The sequence below is a fragment of the Micropterus dolomieu genome, linkage group LG13 (genome assembly GCF_021292245.1).
Source record: "Micropterus dolomieu isolate WLL.071019.BEF.003 ecotype Adirondacks linkage group LG13, ASM2129224v1, whole genome shotgun sequence".
Classification (NCBI taxonomy): domain Eukaryota; kingdom Metazoa; phylum Chordata; class Actinopteri; order Centrarchiformes; family Centrarchidae; genus Micropterus; species Micropterus dolomieu.
This window is the reverse complement of record NC_060162.1, coordinates 1,483,340-1,504,163: the sequence shown is the minus strand read 5'-3', so window position 1 is coordinate 1,504,163 and position 20,824 is coordinate 1,483,340. Positions and strand designations below refer to the sequence as shown.

The 20,824-nt window shown below is 41.9% G+C and overlaps 1 protein-coding gene across 1 annotated transcript; it reads right to left on the bottom strand.

The window, feature by feature from the left end:
* Window positions 1-2,839: 2,839 nt before the first annotated feature.
* LOC123981805 (GDNF family receptor alpha-2-like) lies at window positions 2,840-17,854 on the bottom strand. Its single transcript, XM_046067003.1, has 3 exons — window positions 17,190-17,854; window positions 8,487-8,786; window positions 2,840-2,953 (listed from the first exon to the last, which is right to left on the bottom strand). The coding sequence occupies exons 1-3, from the start codon at window positions 17,257-17,259 to the stop codon at window positions 2,937-2,939; spliced, it is 387 nt and encodes a 128-aa protein (XP_045922959.1). The 5' UTR covers window positions 17,260-17,854; the 3' UTR covers window positions 2,840-2,936.
* Between the last annotated feature and the right edge of the window lie 2,970 nt (window positions 17,855-20,824).

The following is a 20,824-nucleotide window of genomic DNA, read 5'->3' as shown; positions in this document are numbered from 1 at the left end:
GAAATGTTTGAAGGGGGGGGGGGGGGGGGGGGGGTGCAGACTGGAACACAGCTTTAAAAAAAATGGGGGCACATTTGTAATATGTGAAAGTTCAAATTTATAGCTGGTTCTTGGCAATAATAAACTGTATATTTTAAATAGTGATGTGGTTTATTCAGTGAAATAAATGAACTCCAAATAAACAACTTCAAATATTCTAATATGAAATAAATATCTGATATTTGTAACTCCAAATACAGACATGGACAGAATATGAGAAAAATGGCCAGTAAAAGACTGACTGTGGATGTTTGCGGTCGTTTTGTGGACTAACTGATGTGTTTTGCGAACGTTATCTCGGCTAACGTTGGTTGGAGAGTAAACTTCCTCAAATCCAATAAACAGCAGGACAGAATTGTGAACTTTAGCATCATTTAGCTCTGATAGCATCCAAGCCCTGCTTCCACACAGTGGATCTGTTACTAACCAACAGTTTTATACGTAATGCTGACTGCACACTGGAGGATAACTGGGCCAATTTTGGGTCCAATTCGCCCTCCCGACAATCATGGGGACGTCCCTGATCTGAGGCTGGTCAAATAATCCTGCACTGTGAGGGGTTTACTGACATTAGCCTCTGATTTGATATTTACGATTTGAAATCTGGGAGCTTCAAATCAGAAACTTGCACCAGCCAATGAGAGCGGTTGCAGGTTGAGATGGTGTGCATCTGCTCGCACTATAAAACCTGTATGTATGTAATGTAAACACCTACGATATCTTGTATTCAAATTAGCTGCTGAACTCTGACCTTTCAAGTGACACCAAATTCAGCCCAATAGAAGCTCACATGTCTCTTTCACAGCCCACAACAGCCAACGAGAGCCCGCGCTGTAAGGAAGGGCCGGCACCCATTATTTCATGAGTAGGCTGAGCCAATTGTAGCCAATAAAATTCAGAAAAGAACGTTATCCAGCTTTACGTGGGAAGTTCATGATCTACCAGCAAAAAAAACCCAAACACATCTGCGTCAAGCTACCGGCTGATACGGAGCGATGCAGCAGCAGCCGCCTGCCGCCAAGGGGCAGTGCTGTTTAAGAAAAAAATATGCTTAGACATATACGTAGAAAAACCTGTGTAAAATAGTCAGTTTTCATGGTATTGGTATGAAATTGGACTAGTTAAGGCGTTATGCTGTGGCCCTACATTCACTTTACTTTGGATATGCCTTGAAAAGGCGTTTTGCATTAATTTTACAGGGATGGTAAGAGATGAATTCTTCATTTTGGAAGTAATGCTACTGTGACTGTAGACAGTAAACTAGTTAACCAGACATGCTAACATTAGCACCTTCGGTTGGACCAGACAAACAGTTTAAACCTTTGCTCTTGTAACTGAGTCAGTCAGTTTTTCTGTAACTGTAGATACTGTACATCATGGCATTTAGTTGCTGCTTCCTAGCTGCCACATTTATGTTGAATTTATTCGTTCCTCTGACCTCCCGCAAGTTTTCACAGCTGCCAGTTTGTTTTATTTCAGCATGTTTTTGGAAACATCCGTTTCCACGACCCTTTTGTCAGCAGGCCATCTTTTCCACGACAGGCCAAGTGTAGGATTGCTTTTCCCCACAGAGAGCACATAAAAAGAAGGAACCTTAATGAGTTTGACTTTGTTCTCTCAGCATGAGAATTTCCTCTCCTGTGTCTCAGGCTGGGAGCGGCGGTCCTCAAAGAACGAATAATATAAAAGAAAGAAAAGGTTGCAGGAAAAGACTCCGGTCCTCCGTCTCCGCTCAGCTCTCTCCACCCACAACCATTTTCCTGTCCCTCGGCTCGTTAGTCATCTCCACCCTAACCCCTCCAACACCTTCTAAACTGCTCTCTGAGGATCTGCTGGCTAATCACAGATTCAACAGAACCTCCACTGTGTAAACCCTGGATGCTGCTGTCAATCACAGCTCCCTTAATTATCCTGCTGATTCTCTCAAGTGAGATGTGACATCATCCAAACTGTGACTGGATCAGCCTGCGACGAGTGAACTCAGCAGCTTTTATAACTAACTGCCTTCGTCTCAGGTGAATTTCATCTTTTCAATTATCTGTTTGGCCTCAGTTGTGGAATAATGATTTAATAATATTAATTCATGACAAGTGGGCCATCATCCTACAACACCAAGGCAGTCAGATAGCAGCATATGAAGTAGTTGCTGTTGCTCCTGAGACTGTTTCGCAGGTAGAATGAAATGCTAAAGACCGCGCCACCAACGACTTCTGTATATATATATATTATTAGGTTTTTCTATTCTCAGTGGCCCCTCTGTGCTCCTGAATAATGTTTGAAATCACAAAGATGAAGGCTGCAAGCAATAAGTTCATTCATGTCTCCTGTAGAAGTATAAAAGAAAACACACCACCTGTCCGGACGACGCCGATGCGTTTGTTTACATGTCCAGCTTAATGCCAACAAAGGTTACACAGCACATTCACATCCAGACTGTGGAGGCTGGACAGAAGCAGCGGGTCTACGATAGACCCAAAGCCTGTAGCAGAACCAATCTTACACAAATACTACATCGCTACAGAGTAAGTCAGGTCCATTTATGACTGAATTTTATAATAATTTGAAAGGTAATATTTTTCAAATCTATCAACTCTTACTATAACTGCTCAAGAATAATCAGAATGACAAAAAACTTTTTTAAGCACTCTATTTCTGTGACATTTTAATTTGAACACATATTTCAGTCTAATGAGACATAACGAGCCACTAATTGGTACACTTTCCTTCTGCAGCACAGAGTTTTTTAGCATTTCGTGACTTTGTCTGGTTTGATCTCAAGGTCTTCATGTGTAAGACAAGGTCCAGCTTCTTCTCAGAAACTCCACTGGCAAGGCTTTCTTCCAAAATAACCATGGACCACTTTCCAAAGTGCCAAAATCGATGAAAAGTCAGTTTCATTACAGCTTCTTGAAGCCTGTCAGGTTTTAAAAGTCACCCGTTAATGAACGCAGAAGCCGGACACTGCTCCATTCCCATTTTACTAGACTTAAGTCCAGCTTTTTCACACAGTACATCAAAGCAGACTTCAGCAGAGGGTTGGTATCTCTGATTCAGCCTTGCAGTTGTTCATCGTATTTGTAAAGTAATTTTTTTATGTTGTTTAGATTGGTGACACTGCCTCTTCTTTAGCCCTGATAGCATGCGGAGTGCCCCAGGGTTCAATTTCTTTAAACAGCACCAGCTTCCCCTGTCACATTATACAGTATGAATACAAGGTGTTGCATGTATTTGTTTCACAAAGGGCAGAACAATTAATCATTTTCAAATTGAAATTGCGATTTGAAAGAACGCAATTAGCTAATCGTGAAGACAGCGATTAAAATGTAGGTTAATTGTACATCTGACCTGTTTATTTGTCTGTGCGACAGACCTGCTCGCCAATCACAAGTGCCATGCTTTTCCTGTTACGGTCCTACTCACCAATCAGAGCGGAGTGTGTACGCATTTTACAACAACAAACGAAACTGGAGGATAACATGGGATAATCGTGTCAGCTGAACCGACACAGGCGGTGGCTATGTTGAGGTTTGTTGTTTGTTTATCATTTTGTGTGCTTCAACTACAGATATCAGCTCTCTGTGAGCCCGCTCCGCTCTCTGCAGGCTAACGTTACATAACCACACGGAGCATTTCAGAATTAGAGCTTTTTGCCTGCCTGATTTTGCTGACTTGCTCAGATTGTGTTAATTTTTTCAGCTATCCTTGATTTTTGGGCCTCTACTACGGGGTAAGTAGATACATAGTTAAAAAATTTTTTTTTGTCTGTTTTAACTGTGTTTATTGCTGATGTACGATCGAGAGTCTGCAAAGGGCGTTTTATTTTGAAAATTGACCATATTCTCTATGCTGTTCTGTGTCTGACTTCCTGCCCGGTTCAGCTGCTCTGTGCTGCTTGACGCGGCTTCTGTAAAAAAGTAAATATTGTATATAACTCTTTTTAAATATCGCAAATTGAATCGTAAATCGCAATTCGATTTTTTCCCCAAATTGTTCAGCCCTAGTTTCCCTGATGATCTCCATAACAATTACTGTCAGCAGATTGGATGGCCACAAATTTTCTTGTATTCAGAAAAGATGGATTTTCTAACCACTGGGCCACTTGTACCTACTGTACAACCTACAATTACCTACCTACAATAATCAGCCAGTTCATCCACTCCTTTTAAATCATCTTAAAAATTGTTACAGATTCATTTTTTACCTCCAGACTAGATAAGACCATGTATCACTTGTCCCAGGCCCCAGCAGGGACAACATACAGCTGCTTTTAACCATCTGTTTTAGGATTTTAATTATTACATTTAAAGCTCCAGATTACATTTCAGCCGCCAGAGGGGACCCTACTTTGGTCCCCGGCTCTGACCTGTCTAAAGGAGCTCAACAAAGCATTGTCTGTTGTATTCAATACGCTGCACATGTTTTGTGTTGTTCATTTGTATAAAGCACTTGGTTGTAACCTGTTTAAATAAATCGTTCCTATATTTAAGTCTTGTTAGTTTGCTTTTGTAATACTGACCATAACTTTGTCCTTCTTTTTTATTTATTTAATCCTAAAATCCAAACTGCTGTTTCCGCCTCCTCTGCTCGAACAGATCCCTAACCTTGGACGAAGAGAAACTTGTGAATAATTTCACTCTCACCTGTTCTTCCTCTCTGGATTCTATTATAAGTTTTAAGCTGAAAAGCCAACAAATCCTCTTCTGCCTTGTTAAATATTCATGCATGAACGAGAGACAGAAGAAAAGATGTGCAGGAAAAACTATTTTGTTCATTGTCACATGAAAGAAAAAGTATAGCTGAAAATTAAAAGTGCAAGAGCACAGTTTCTATCGGACTTATATAAAATCATCTGCAATGCAATTAACCATAAAGCAGATGAACCTTCCTCTGAGAAATAAAGAGAAACAGAGACATTTTTTAAGCTTCTTTGTGATCAAACTTCTGGTGTTGGAGAGCACATATCTGCACACTGATTGCTGCAGTGTTGGAATCCTTTGTTTGATGTGTTAAGACTGATGACTCAAGGCTGTATCCAACATAAACCCATCTACCGGTGCCCTTCAAAGTCTGCCCACTGAGGTGCTCAGAAAAAGTGACACCCTGCACCCATCCATCAGAAACAACACTTGAGATTTGACTGATTATCATCCTGTTTAAGGGTTTGGAGGAAGGTGCAGCCGCCCAGTGAGAAACCTTTATGAGCCGTGATCGTCTCTTCTCTTAATAACTGGTGCTTTGCTTTTAGTGTCTGATGGTTTCACTCCATTTTCTGAGGTTTCCATAATATATTCTCAGGAATTATTCCCTAAATAGCCTACCATAATATATGGATATACTGTACATATAGAGATGTGTGACAAATGAATGTAAAGCATGCAAGGTGTTACAGAGGTGTTGTTCCACCACGAGCCTCCAGCTCAGAGCTCCTTGCCAGAGAGATGAACTCTACTGAACAGCGTTCTTCCAGTAAGGTGCAACTGTTTGGTAAAAGGTCCTTTAGTATATGTCAGGGGGGTAACTTTACCATTAGGCAGGTAGGCAGCAGTCGAAGTAACATAATAATTTCAACTAGACAGTATCTACATCAGAGAGAGATTTTAGTGGTTTTTATTTCATTAACCCAGAAAAAGATCTGACTTGTGGCTAGTATCCAAAAAAACCATCTGCGCCTGTAACTACTGTATGTGCCAGTCGATCAAGGCCCATACCCATCGATTTTCAACTGTAGTTTTTTTGTCTCTTTTTTATTACTATGTTGCTGGACGATTTCACCTGAAATCAAAATCACAAACATTTTACCGCGATTACAAATTATTTTTTTTTTGGATGTTGGGTTTTTTTGCCCTCATAGTTCACTGACAAGGTTTGTACAGTAAATAAGCTCAGTTATTAAAGCTGGGTCTATTCATCCATTATGAATCCATTATCTAAATGTTAGCTGATACGGTCATGTTGACGTCCACATTATTGAGACACGGTTCCCCTATAATATGTGCATCACCGCTGCTGAATTATGACCGCTGCTACTAAAATTTCACTCATGTCAATGTGGAATGTGCAGCGGAGTTAACGCCAGGTATTTTAAGGAGTGCAGTGTGTGTTCGTAGCGAGTAGCAAATAAGAGAGCAAGCGTCAAAAAATGACGGTAAAAGCGAGCAGGTTTTTTGTCAGTCTGGCAGAAAATGTACAGTCACAGCGTGTCCGTTAATAAAATGGATGTCTATTGTTTCGCCAACTGCTGGAAAGTGAAAGCAGTTAGTGCCAGCTAACCTCTGCCTGACCCCGGTCTGGAAGCTAAGCAGGACTGGATGGGGTGAAGTCACGTGACCACACACACACACACACACACACACTGTAGTATGTTTTAAAGGGGAAAGTGATAGTGTGTGACAATAACATGAGGAGAGCCCCAGGGTTTAATTCTAGTATAAATCTTATTCTCTTTATATAACGTGTGTTTCCCCACTGTCACTGTACAAAGACATGATGATGCATTTCACTGTAACACAGATGATACACTGCAGTATACACTGACAGGTGAAGTGAAGAACACTGATTGTGTCGTTCTCATGGCACCTGTCAGTGGGTGGGATATATCAGGCAGCAGGTGAACATCGCGTCTTCATATCTGATGTGTTAGAAGAACTTAGTTAGAATAAGGATTTGAGCGACTTTGACAAGGACCAAACTGGGTCAGTACCTATCAGAAGTGGTCAAACTAAGGCGCTGAACCAGCAACAGGGTCATAGGCCGCCAACGCTCTCTGACTAGTAGGTACAGAAAGTTTTAAATCCGTGAAGTAGATGCTTCAGCAGGCAGTTGAAACGGCTTTGTGGCTGCATCGTACTCCTCCCTCAAAATGGCGTCGACAAAAAGTGCCTCAGCAGGCTCAGAGTGTTACACCAGGTGTCTGACAACATCATGGAAAGGATCCCTACGAGGGACTCCCAGTGACCCACTTTGTTTTTAACAGGAAGCTGAAGTCCCGCTCAAGGACAATCCTCACCCTGACATCTCATGAGAGGAGAGTTGTTGCAGGAAATACGCCGGTGGAAACGTGAGTCAGAGCTGGAGAGAGGACTTTGTTGTGTTGGAGCATACACAACAAACTCTCATCCCATGTTTCCACTGGCGTTACAACACAATCTTCTTCCAAGTAAAACACAAACAAAAAGAGCTCACAGCAGGAGGTCTTCACACAGCAGCCTGTTGTGTACCGTTCACGAGCCAAAACATTTAAGACGGGCTCCAATAGAGATGTTTTATAACAAGATGTTCTTCTCTCCTATAAATACCTCACAAACACACCACAGTAGTGAGACACCCGAACGCACCACAAAAGCAGCACGGAAGTCAGACACCTGAACACACCGCGCTATATGTCCTTGAGTGTTGCAAAGGTCTGAGACAATGTGTTTTGCGTTTCCGTACATTGCAGCTTTGTCTTGCTTAAATGTATGTCCTGTGTGTGGCCGCCAAGTGTGTGTGTTTGTGTGTGTGTGTGTGTGATGCAGGGGCTTTGCGAGCATTGCTGGCAGTACAGAAACATCCTTAGTGGAATGGAGAACAAAGACAGAGGCTCTTAATGAGCTCTGCCACTGCTGAGACCCAAACTAGGCCAGCCAACAGACCGTGTGTGTGTGTGTGTGTGTGTGTGTGTGTGCTGACTCACACAGAACACAGTGCAGGACCAGCAGTGGGACCTGTACCAACCAAAGACGTTAGCCAGGTGTCTGGGGTGACTCAAAACAGGGCAGCGCTGCAGTGAGAGAATGTTTCGTGTGATGTTGCTTGTTTGTTCTATTAAAATTCCCACAGCACATCAACCAACCAACAACCGCAGCAGCAGAACAGGTTGCTGTTTCACTCCAGAAACGCTGTCGGACTCAACTTAAAAAAATTTAAAAAAGGATGTAAATCGATGCTGCAGATATCCTCTTTTTTATTCCACACATTCTTCTGTCTCAAAACCTGGTACCTACAACACCCACAATGCAACTTGACCTGCTGAGAGGGGTGTGAAATTGGGGTGTGTTATGCTAGTAGCAGCTAATGTAGATCAGCAGCAGCTACAGAGGTCCGCGAGCGAACTTCTTTCTGACTCCACAGAGCTCCCTCTGAGACACTAAAGGCAGCATACTACTCTAAAACATATGCAGTGGAACTCTCCCACACCTGGAAACACACACTGAGGGGGAAGAAATCGCTGGAGATAACTTTAAACAACAGTAAAAACAACAGCAATATCTTCCTCTACTTCTGATATGTAGGCAAAATTCAAACAGAACCCCGCAATGAACGATGCAGATCCCTCTTCGACCTCTGCATACGTGGAAAAACACCAAGATGTTGTGCTGTTTCATCTGCCAGCTCGAAACACTGAGGAGAAATCAACAGGCAGCAGGAGGCTTAATTAACTCTCGACACGCACTGTGTTGGCGGCTTACCCTCAGTCAGACCCATGTGGATGCTCCAGTAGTTCTGCAGACACTGCAGCTCTTTCTTCATGCCTCTCTTGCAGCGGCAGTCGTACAGCGGCGAGTCCTGCAGCACCTCCAGCGCCCCCTGGCACTCCTTGGAGGCCAGCATGGCGCTGCGCTCCTTGTCCCCACCAGAGAGGCACTGGCGCATGATCCGGTAACGTGAGCTGCACTGGCTGTTCTGGTTGCACAGTTCTGACGCTCGGACGCAGTCCAGAGGTTCCCTCCACCCGGGGGGGCCCAGCTCTGAATCACACACACACACATCTGGAGGGGGAAAGAAAAAAAGGAATGAGAGCTAACACAGCTAATAAGGCTCTTTCTGTGTCTGTGTGAGGGGTCTGACATGATTCACTTCTTTAACCATATTATTTATTTATAATTATATTAAAATCTGGTTATTGTTGTGGTTAAAGAAACAGAAATGCTAAGTAACTCTGGAAACATACTATATATTAAATGTTTTGAGCAGCTTGTGCAGCCTTGAATAGCGTCTGCAGATCTTGCTTTCAGGCATCTTGGAACCCAACAACCTTCACCAATAAGGTATGTTAGCCTGAGAAGGGCAACAAAAAGGCTGCAAAGCGCTCGCTGCTCCTTAGTGCTTTGAGTGTTCAGTAAAAGCAGAAGAGAAGCAGATCAACATTTTTGTCTATTTCTCATATCAGGAGCTGAGCAGTCAGAGGACGATGTTGAAAAAGACTTTAATAAAAGTGAGTGGGACAAAAATAGGATTTTGAAATGTCCCCAGTGCAAAGTAGGCCCTTTCAACACACTCACATCACCAGGTATTTACATCACCTGTCAGGTCAAACATCTAAAACACAGGTAAAGTGATACTGGAATACTGGAAAACACGTGACATAGACCCACAATTTACTGTAACAGATGCTCAATACACACAAGCTTTTGGCAGCAAGTTCCTTTTTTCCACCACTGCAGGTGGTGAAGTCTTCTGCAGCTCTGCTCCAGTGCTCTGTATGTTCAGTAATAAACACTGAAACTGATAAGAGGCGTTTATATTGAAGAGGCCTGAACATGTGAGTAAGTGTTCTGGGTCATGCTCACAAAGCATCCCGAGGATGATAGTAGCTGCTAACTGGCTGAGTGAACTTCTTTCTCCTCACTTTAAGACTCCTCGGGTCGGAGAGTAATTTTTTTCTAAGCTGTAAAAGTATCTGGTCAGTATGAGTGAAGAGTAACTGAGAGCTGCTCACAGTCGTGAGCCTCATCACGTCAGTGTAAATACAATCACAACAAACTTCTACATCCAGAGTTTGATGGCAGCCATTTGATAAGGATTCAGTCGGCTCACCAACAGGTGGAAAGGATCCAGTAAAGCCTGAGATGACAGCTAGAACAACTCTGAGCTGATGATCTCAGCCTCAGCTGTCTGAAATCTATTTAATTCAGTTTTTTAGTAAAAGTGTCTCTTTGTGAAATGCTCTTAAAGAAGAGGTGTGGAGGATTTAGCGCTGTCTAGCGGTGAGGTTTCAGATTGCAACCAACAGAATACCCCTCACCTCACAAGTGTAAAGGAGAACCTACAGGGGCTGTGAAACTCTCTAGTGCCAGTGTTTGGTTTGTCCATTTTGGGCTACTGTTGAAACATGGCGTGCAAAATGGCGGACTCTGTGGAAGAGGACTCGTTCTTCGTAGATATAAGAGGCTCATTGTAAGGTAACAAAAACACAACATATTTTCAGGAGATTGTAAACTAATGAAAACATTCTTATGAATATTATATCCTCCCAAATCCTACACACTGGACCTTTAAGAGGAAACTCTTAGTTGGAAACAATTTAGGAGGATCACTAGTGATATTTTTCGACCTCTGGACTCTGTAGGAAAGCATTTAAAAGGGAATAATACAGCAAGTCAGTTTGGGGTTTTGCTGATCAGAACCGTTGCACCAAATTCATCATAAAATACTCCATTTTGTGTGGAGCTCCTTCACATCCACACAAACTGTTGAACTCCAGGACTTCCTGAACAGCAGCCCTTTCTTTCATTTGGCTTCTAAGTGTCTGTCTCAAGAGAAAGCAACACTGCTTTTAGCTCCCAGCCAAAACCAATTTAATGGACACATATCAGAGCTCTACTTAAAGAAGGCAACAATGAGGCTGCACCAGCACAGTCCAGAAGAAATGAATATGGTGTCAGATGCATATTCTGTATTCAAACTGGTATCAACACAACACAATGTCACCATATGCAAAGCAGTCAGTCATTTATCAGCCAAACTTTAAAGGGTAACTTGGGTTTACCTTAACCTGTTATATTTCCCATAAATGTCAACAAGGCTTAAGCTGAACTTCCTTCGCAGTACATTTACACCTCACATATGCATCACCACGCTTCTTATGTGTTTAGCCACGGCTCCGTCTTTAATCTGTGGCTTAGCAAATGTTTACTGTCCTGGGTTTGTTTGTGTTTGTGTCTTTTTGAAGTTCAGTTCTTTTTCATTGATTTAATCTTTCGCTTTCTTGAGGGAAATGTTATTTACTCACCAGCATGCTTTCCTGGAGTTAAGCGGGTACCGGCTCTTATGCTCTTCCTGACATCATCGATGATGTCACGGGTTAAACCAAGTACGGGGGAGATTGTATTAAGTTGACATACTGATTTGTTTGCTTTGCATTGGTAACAGAATTTGTATGTACATGGTGAGGTTCACTGAAACTCACTGACCTGTTTACAGGAGAGACAATCTGAGAGGAACTTGGCTGCCTGCACTGATCAAGTAGATTGAAAGCTTAACTTAGGCAGCTGATTTATTTTATTTAGTCTTCTCCTCCTTAGTTTTTGCCTTCAGTCATTATAATGAGTAATATTATATATATATGCACACTGAGTTCCGTGACTGAAAACTGATGACCAACGAAAACAAATGTCATTTCAGACGGCCGTGAATCAGCTGCAGTCTCAGTGTACGACGGTGGCCTCTGCCAGCTGGTTCAACAGCTCCCATTACTGTAGTGAGAACAGGAGGAGTCCAATTAACTGAGCGTCAGAGGACAAGATAAGGATACTTTGCTGAGTCTCACATCAATGTTTACCTGCAGCTGTACCGACAACTCTGTGACGAGGTGAGAGAGGACCACAGCTCCCTCTGACGAAGCCATTACTTCATCGACTACCAAATACTTTTAGTCAGATAAATAAAATAAGTAGAGCCGCAGCGATTACTCGATAAATAAATTAGTCCACAGAAACTGAATCAGCGACAATTTGGACAATGGAGCGATTGTTTCAGTTTCCTTTCCTCTTACATGGTAGTAAACTGAACATATGTGAGTTTTGGACTGTTGGTCGAACAAAACAAGACATCTGAAGACGTCACCTTGGGCGTAGGGACATTGTGGTGGGCATCTTTTGACCATTTTCTGATATTGTCCATCGATTTTCTTTAAGCTCAAGATGACGTGATTAAATGTTTCTTTCTGACCAACAGTGCAAAAAACAAAGATATTCAGTTTAAAGCTTTGACTCCAAGAAATATTTTTTTATCTTCTCTCTTTAGCACTAAATCAAAGTAGTGAAGTGCCAGAAATCTATTTATTAAACATGCAAACAGCACAGTAATCATCATCAGTATGCAGAAAGTGGCAGGCGTGTAATGTGTATTTTAACAATATGTCCACCATATGGAGGCTGCTCTGTCACTTGCACAACATAAATAACATGATCCAACTGAGAAAGAACTTCTAGTCCCTAAAGAAATGGTATGATCCTGTCTGGGGTCGTATTCGATACGTCAGAATTGTTCAATATGTTACATCTTCTTCATCTACATTGTAATTTATTTGTAGCTTTGGCAATATTATTGTTTTACATTCATGCCAATAAAGCTAGATTTTGCGGTAACATTTTCATCTCCTTTTATGTTTAATATGTTTTGCTTTGTGACCGGTTTGTTCTCTGTGAGGTGATGTGATCCATGCTCGATGTTTCAGGTCTGTGTTTCAATGTTCTGAAATAAACCAGATTTGGCTCAGACTGATCCTGGTTCAGTTTGTTAGGCTCATCCCATACAGGCTTTTCACAATAAGAGCTGCTGTTCTGAGCTCCCTTTGTGAAACAGCCCTCTAGACAGCCTGAGGAACAAATCAGGCGCTCCCTGTGTAGATGAAGTGTTTCAGGACCACGGACAGCACCAGAAACCAGCACTGCGGTGGAATAAGAGTGCATTTACTCAAGTAGACGTTTGAGGAACTATCATAATTTTTACTTTTACTCCACTACACCTCAAGAGAACTACTATACTTTTTACTTTTACTCCACTACACCTCAAGAGAACTACTATACTTTTTACTCCATTCGATGTTTAGCAGTTGCTTTGTAGATGATATCTAAAACTTGATTAGTTTACCAAACACACTGCATTGCTATAGATTTATCCACCCAACAGAAGAAAGATTAAAACTAGCTTTACCTCCACCAGCTGCTACATAAAAATGCAGCTTACACACTAGAGCTCGACTGATATATCGGTCAGGCCAGTGAATTGGCCGATATTAGCTCATTGCAGATTTATCGGTATCAGCGTACAACCCCAATTCCAATGAAGTTGGGACGTTGTGTAAAACGTAAATACAAAGAGAATACAATGATTTGCAAATTCTTTTCAACCTACGTATATTCAATTACACTACAAAGACAAGATATTTAATGTTCAAACTGATAAACTATTGTTTTTGGCAAATATTCTCTCACTTTGAATTTGATGCCTGCAACACGTTCCATAAAAGCTGGGACAGGTTCATGTTTACCGCTGTGTTACATCACCTTTCCATTTAACAACAATCAATAAGCGTTTGGGAACTGAGGACACTAATTGTTGAAGCTTTGTTGCTGGAATTCTTTCCCATTCTTGCTTGATGTACAACTTCAGTTGCTCAACAGTCCGGGGTCTCCGTCGTCGTATTTTGTGCCACACATTTTCAATGGGAGACAGGTCTGGACAGCAGGCAGGCCAGTCTACGAAGCCACACTGTTGTAACACGTGCAGAATGTGGCTTGGCATTGTCTTGCTGAAATAAACAGGGACGTCCCTGAAAAAGACGTTGTTTGGATGGCAGCATATGTTGCTCCAAAACCTGTATGTACCGTTCAGCATTAATGGTGCCTTCACAGACGTGCAAGTTCCCCATGCCATGGGCACTAACACACCCCCATACCATCACAGATGCTGGCTTTTGAACTTTGCGCTGATAACAATCCGGATGGTGCTTTTCCTCTTTGGCCCAGAGGACACGACGTCCATAATTTCGAAAATGTGGACTCGTCAGACCACAGCACACTTTTCCACTTTGCGTCAGTCTATCTCAGAGAAGCCGGCGGCGTTTCTGGGTGTTGTTGATATATGGCTTTCGCTTTGCATGGTAGAGTTTTAACTTGAACTTGTTGATGTAGCGACGAACTGTGTTAACTGACACTGGTTTTCTGAAGTGTTCCTGAGCCCATGTGGTAATATATTTTACACATTGAAGTCGGTTTTAATCCAGTGCGGCCTGAGGGATCGAAAGTCACGGTTTTGTTGATGTTGGTTTGTTGATGTTGGTTTTCGGCCGAGCCGCTTACGTGGAGAGATTTCTCCAGATTCTCTGAATCTTTTGATGATATTATGGACCGTAGATGATGAAATCACTAAATTCCTTGCAATTCTACGTTGAGAAACGTTGTTCTTGAACTGTTGGGCTATTTGCTCACGCAGTTGTTCACAAAGTGGTGAACCTCGCCCCATCCTTGCTTGTGAATGACTGAGCCTTTCGGGGATGCTCCTTTTATACCCAATCATGACACTCACCTGTTTCCAATGAACCTGTTGACCTGTGGAATCTTCCAAACAGGTGTTTTTTGAGCATTCCTCAACTTTCCCAGTCTTTGGTTGCCCCTGTCCCAGCTTTTTTGGAACATGTTGTAGGCATCAAATTCAAAGTGTTAGTTTGAACATTAAATATCTTGTCTTTGTCGTGTATTAAATTGAATATAGGTTGAAAAGGATTCACAAATGCATGTATTCTGATTTTATTCACGTTTTACACAATGTCCCAACTTCATTGGAATTGGGGTTGTATATGTCAGCCGACACATTGCAAGAAAATGAAGAAATGCCAAAGATTTTGAAGGAGTGTTACCATTCAGGAGTTGTCCACCAGAGAGCAGTGACGAGTATCATTTTTCAACTGTAAATGTCCTGATCAGCACCTTCTTGGTCTAATTTGGTTCAAAAACACTAGGTAACACTATCTGACAGGAGACATTTTTCTGCATAATAAATACTTTTAGTTTTGATACTTTAAGTAAATTTTCCTGCTAATTATCCTGTGATAGATACGTGTTGATCAATTCACTATTCAGGTATACTAAATGTCAGCATTTAATCTCTAGTCATACATTTAAGTGTGCAGCTTGCACTCACGTGCTCCGGCCTGGGGGAGGTTGGTTGGAAGCTCTTTTTTAGCGATGAGGCTGGTTCCAGGAAAAGCCGAAAATGTCCAGATGTTCAACCACTCTCAAAACAGTTTATCTAACAGGCATACATCTGAGGTTAGGAGAAAGCTGGAACATGACAATGAGCCATCACTATGTCCAACAACCATTGAGAAACTCCAAATTGAGCCAAACTTTGTGACGCAGTTTAATTTTAGCCATCCGTGTTTGTGTGTGTGTATCTTTGGGTATTAAAATGTAGTTTAGGAGGAGTTTTTCAAACCTTCTCTGACATCAGCAAAGGTCTCCTTGTTCGATTCCTTTGTCGGGTGTTTTCGGATCTTTTGCATAATATAGAACTATTAATTTAATTCTAATAGTTATCTATCCCAATTTATGTCACTATTAAATTATTTGAATATCTCCAGCGTTCGCAAGTCTAGCATTCCTGATAATTTGATGTCTCTATTAATTTGATTATTCCAAAGCTCAATACTTCTAAAAGAATATTTGTCTAATATATTGTCATACTTCAGTTCATTCATTTCTGACAAACTATTGCTATTATTATTGTGCTTTGTTTTGTTGCCTTTGTGAATTATATCCCTTTTTTACTTTTCGTAATAAATAATTTATAAACTTTCAGGTAAGTCTAATGATTTATTTGGGTTTTTGCACTTGTACAAGGGGAAAATTACTCTACAGGACTCCAAAATCCAAAGGAGGTGACATTTATATGCGCTCTCTTCCGCTCCCCAACAAAACTAGCTAACGTTAGCTTAGAAATGGACTCTGCTAACGTCGGCGAACAACAGGCACCCACCACAACACAGAGTCCAACACAAAGTCCAAAGTCAAAGCTAACATTACTGCAAAGCATGTGAAATATATCATAAGATTTGTGGTTTTAGCTGGCTAATGTTGGCTTGCTGGCTAATGTGGACAAATTGCTAGCTAGCTAACATAACAATATACTGTCCTGGGTGGATAACGTCAATTAAGTTGGCCAACGATGCATCTCTCGGAAGATGACGTGGGCCGTGATCGTCTCAGCGTTAATCCAATCCCTGCGCTTTCTTTACGATTACGAGATTACGAGATTTATGAATCTCTTTCTGACAGCCCCCAGCCTGTTGTAGGCCTATGTGGCTGACCCCCTAGACAGCCAGGATCAATTTAACCCCTGTGTATAACAGCTGCTTTCTACTTGCCAGGATTTATGCAAGGCAGGGCCCAACATGCTAACTGTAACCTAAGCTAAGCTGGCATTGGCCGGATGGCTTTGGCAAACTGGTCAGTATCATGGAGTCCAAATAAGATATAGGAACATTATAGAAATGTTATTCTAAATAAGATTATAGTTTATTTTTCAGCATTCAGTGTTCATATCAGTCTCCTTTATGTCACCTCGCTCACGCCTACAGAGTGCAGTTCAGTTAAGGGCCACCGGTGTCATCAATAACAAGGGTTTTCTGAAAGTTACACAGAACCTTTAAGTGAAATATTAAATGCATGATTGTACTTTCAATAGAGTCTTTTTACAGTGTGGTATTGATCATCCATCTGAGTACACCACTGAGAGTACAGCCTCTGCAACCAGGAGACAATAGGACAATACGCACACACATTCATTATACACTACACACTTTGCTATCATGCACATATTGCAGTTCTGCACATACCACCCTGTAGGCTACTACACAACCACCGTTGTACTGTTAATCTCACTATATTTTGCTTTTATTTATTTAACTTTTACGTGTCACACTGCTGAAGGGCTGCTAAACCATTTTTCATCAGCACAATTACAATAAAGATGGGCTATATTCTATAGATTTATAGCCTACAGCTTAAACATATAAAAGCACACATTCATGCAAGTGGACGGATGAAGTAGGTGAAATGAAATGTGAAAAGTGTTTTCCTGTCAGGAGAAAGTCCGACGCCTTTAACAACATCAGACGAGCATCTGAATGTGGTTTTAATCCGTGCACCTTTACCGGAATGATAAAAGGGGGGACACACGGGGGGTTGAAGGAGAGGTGAAAGGTTTGGGGTGACATCTCAATGATTCCCGGAGGACCGAAAGGATTTAGCCTAATGAGAAAGAAAGCAAGAAATCCACATGGACCGCCTGTAGACCCTCTGCCCTCACCTGTGAATGTGTATGTAGTGCGTATGCGCGCGCGCGTCGGTGTGCGCGTGGGTGGGTAGAGGCACTGAGGGGTTACTCACCCAACACAAAAACCAAAGTGATGATATTAATTAGGATCATTTCGCGTCCAGCAGTAATCCCACAAGTCATGAAGACGAAATACAGGCTCGGTCTCTCGCGCTGTCCGGTCCGGTTCAGCCCCGTCTCTCTCCCTCCCCCGGTGTCTCTCACTCACTCACTCTCTCTCTCTTTCACTGAAAACCGGCAACACTGCCGCCGACATGGTGGAGCGAGCAAATACCCCTGGACAGTTTTAACGGGGAGCCTGGACCCTTCTTGGTGCACTCAAAGCAGGGCAGAGGGAGAAGTGTTCGCAGAGTCCGTCACGGACCGCATATTCCGGTGAAGCAGCGCGTGTCGGTTTATCCGGAGAAGTCGGTCCATGAACGGCGAAATAAACACTTTCCTTCCTGTTGTTTAGCTCGTTCTTACGCGTTAAACATCCAGGTGCTCCCTCTCACCGCGTTACTCCAACTTTCCCCGGTGGTCTGTGATGACGGTGTAGTTTGGACGTCACAAGGAGAAACGCTACGGCTCTCCTCTTCTCCCCTCACATTAATAATATTAATAACAACAACAACAATAATAATAAGAATAATATGCCTATGTGGGCTAGTTGAATGGATTTACTCCACTCTGATGCGTAATGGCACGCGCGTCTCCCTGGAATATTGTTCTTAATCCACTCCAGCTGCCTCGTGCGTCCGCTCGTATCTCCTTCAGGAAACCTACCGCGTGCGACCACTGTGGAAAACCTAGAAACCGTTTTCCCTCCTCCCCCTAACACACACACACACACACACACACACACTCAATGCGCGTGTCAGCCATGGAGGAGGCACCATCTCTCTCTCTCTCTTTCTCTCTCTCTCGCTCTCCCTCCCCGTTACCTTCCTCTCACCAGGTGTCTAACAAGCACCATGTGCGTGATGACCCGGGGTGAAGCAGCGCGCGGAGGCATCAAAGCGAACAAACACAAATACACTTAAATGTGCGCGTGCCCCCACGCTCTTAACTACAGCTACGGGCGCAGTTTGGTTTCACAATCAAGTAAAAACAAACAAACATTTGTTGGTTTCAATAACAAATACAAATTGTAAACTTCTGTATTTATTGTACTTCTTTTGCAGAGTAACTTTCTTTCAGCCCCGAGTTTAGTCTGCAGGTAGGCTAACCTTTCAGGCTGCATACAGCTCCAGGGCAGCCTGTAACCTGGCAGGGGAAACCTGGGTCACCAAAACATCCTGCAGAGCACCTGTGGCACCTTTAGCTCTGCTTTATTCCACACTCTTGTTCTTTGATAAAACCTGGCGCCTGCATTACCCAGAATGCAACTCCACCTGCTGACAGTTTTGTGTAAGATTGGTGTGTGTTATGCTACTAGTGGCTAACGTAGCCTGCAGCAGATTTGAGCAGCAGCTACAGAGGTCTGGGATCTCACTTCTTTCTACTGTAACTCCTCACCAACAGATTCTTTTCAGTTTCAGACTCGTCTTCAGCCGACGCCGACTCAAGTGACATCACTTCAAGACATTCACACAGCTCGCTCAGAGACGTTAAAACAGTCTTTCAGTCACTTTTTAATGTGATTCATGTAGTGTCATAAACAAACAATGCTCTGATGCTAGTAGGGCTATTTAGCTAATCTGAATCTTGTTTATTTCAATATTTTTGAACGATTGATAAAAAATTAAATCCACTGTTGGTGGGGTGGGGTGGGGCATGGACTTTTTTTGTGCTTCTGAATGGGGTGTGAAAGAAAAAGTTTGAGACCATCAGACCACTTTAAAACATATGTAGTAGAATCCCCCCAACACCTGGAGACACACGCTGAGGCGGAAAATCTCTGGAGTTCAATGTATTGGGAAGAACTGGAGGCGACTCAGGTGAGCATATCATCATCTTCCTCAGCTCCTGTCCTGTCTCTTGTAGACTGTGGTGGCTGGACAATCAGAGACCGATGCTTGAACCTCCATCAGCTCCAGAGGAAACGCCCCCCTTGTCCTGAAACAACCCTGCTGCATTAATTTAAGACCTGAGAGCGCAGGTTAGAGTTTTTATTATCTGCTCAGTGATTATTTAAGCCTATATGAGCCGGCAGCCTAATCTTTGTTTACTTGTTGACATAATTACTGTAGAAACAGAAACATGAGCAAACTCGGTAACACTGTAAAATAGATTAGCCCATGGTATGTAGTCAAGGCATTTAATTAATCTGCAGATTATTTACTCGATTAGTCGATCCATGAAACCATTAGACTATTAAAAATGGGTCGGGTTTTGAATTGTTGGTTGGAGAAAATAAACTATATGAAGACGTCACCGGAGGGAAAACGTGATAGGCATGTTTCAATCAACTATTTTGATCATTTTTCATGCAGAAACATTTGCTGCATTTCAAATGTGTGTCTGATAATTAACTCTTCTTCTTTCTCTCATGTGACAATAAATTGAATACCTCTGGGTTTGGCACTGCTGGTCGAACAAAAAGAAAATTGTGATGGACATTTTCTGACATTTTATAGATCAAATGATTAATGTAGAGCTGCAATATTCAATTATTTTCATTGTCGATTACTCCGCTGATTATTTTTCAGTTAATTGATTAATCATTTGGTCTTTAAACATCATCTTTAAACATAGTCTTTTGTTTTTTTGTCGGACCAACTGTTAAAAAAACAGAAGATATTCAGTTTACTGTGATATAAAATCAGTAAATCGTCACATTGTAAAGCTAAAATGAGAGAATTAAAATTAACTGTTGCATCATTTGGAAAATTGCAACCTCTTCTTCACCACTGCAGGAGAAGTCAATAACCTCAAGTCACCCTAACGTTAATATTGATTGTTTGCTATTAAGTCATGGCCTCGAAACAATAAAGGTCAATCCCGCTGGTTTCCTATACATATTTCCAGGCCTTAAATAATAGCTAATGTCGCTATTAAATCCCCTGGGACTCAACACAAGCTGCCCATTCAACAAATGCAATATGGTGCCAGCGGCTGAGTCTGTCCTCCACTGTCAAAGCATTTATTGCATGTACAAATTCTCATATCACAACGCTCAAACCATTCATTGTTACAAAAGAGCGATTGTCCATTAAATCACATCTAGTTCACCACAGGGTTCGTGGAAATAAATGTCCTTATGCAAATGATCTGTCAGTCATTCTCAATATGGTTCACTAACATCTGAGTGCATTTTAAAAAAGAAGTATTCAGGTCTTTTATATTAGTAAAAGTTGCAATACTGCAGTGTATAAATCCTGTATTCAAAATCTTAATTACACTAATTAAATCTCATTGTGCAGCTTTATATTGTTAAACATTAAATTACTGAATTATTTTATTTGTAGGTATCGTTTTAATTTTATAAATTTCGATTCTAGTGAAGGGTGAACTTCCTCCTATCCCTCCTTCCTCCTCTCCCTCCTTCCTCCTCGCTCATCTTCCCCTTCATGGCTAAAATGAAAGGAGTCTCTGTACTAGAGGGGCGTCTCTGGGGACTCATCTCTAACAACATATTCTGTACATTCACTGCTCAAACTGATTAAGGGAACACTTAAATCACACATCATATCTCAATTAACTAAATAGTTAAAAGCCAAATCTTTACTGTACATTGTGTGATTCGTTGAGAAGAAAATGATGTAAC

Coding starts and splice junctions, on each gene's coding strand:
- LOC123981805 (XM_046067003.1), bottom strand. CDS start 17,259: ATGACTTGTGGGATTACTGCTGGACGCGAAATGATCCTAATTAATATC. Junction 8,787..17,189: donor CACTTTGGTTTTTGTGTTGG/GTGAGTAACCCC, acceptor TTCCCCCTCCAG/ATGTGTGTGTGTGTGATTCA.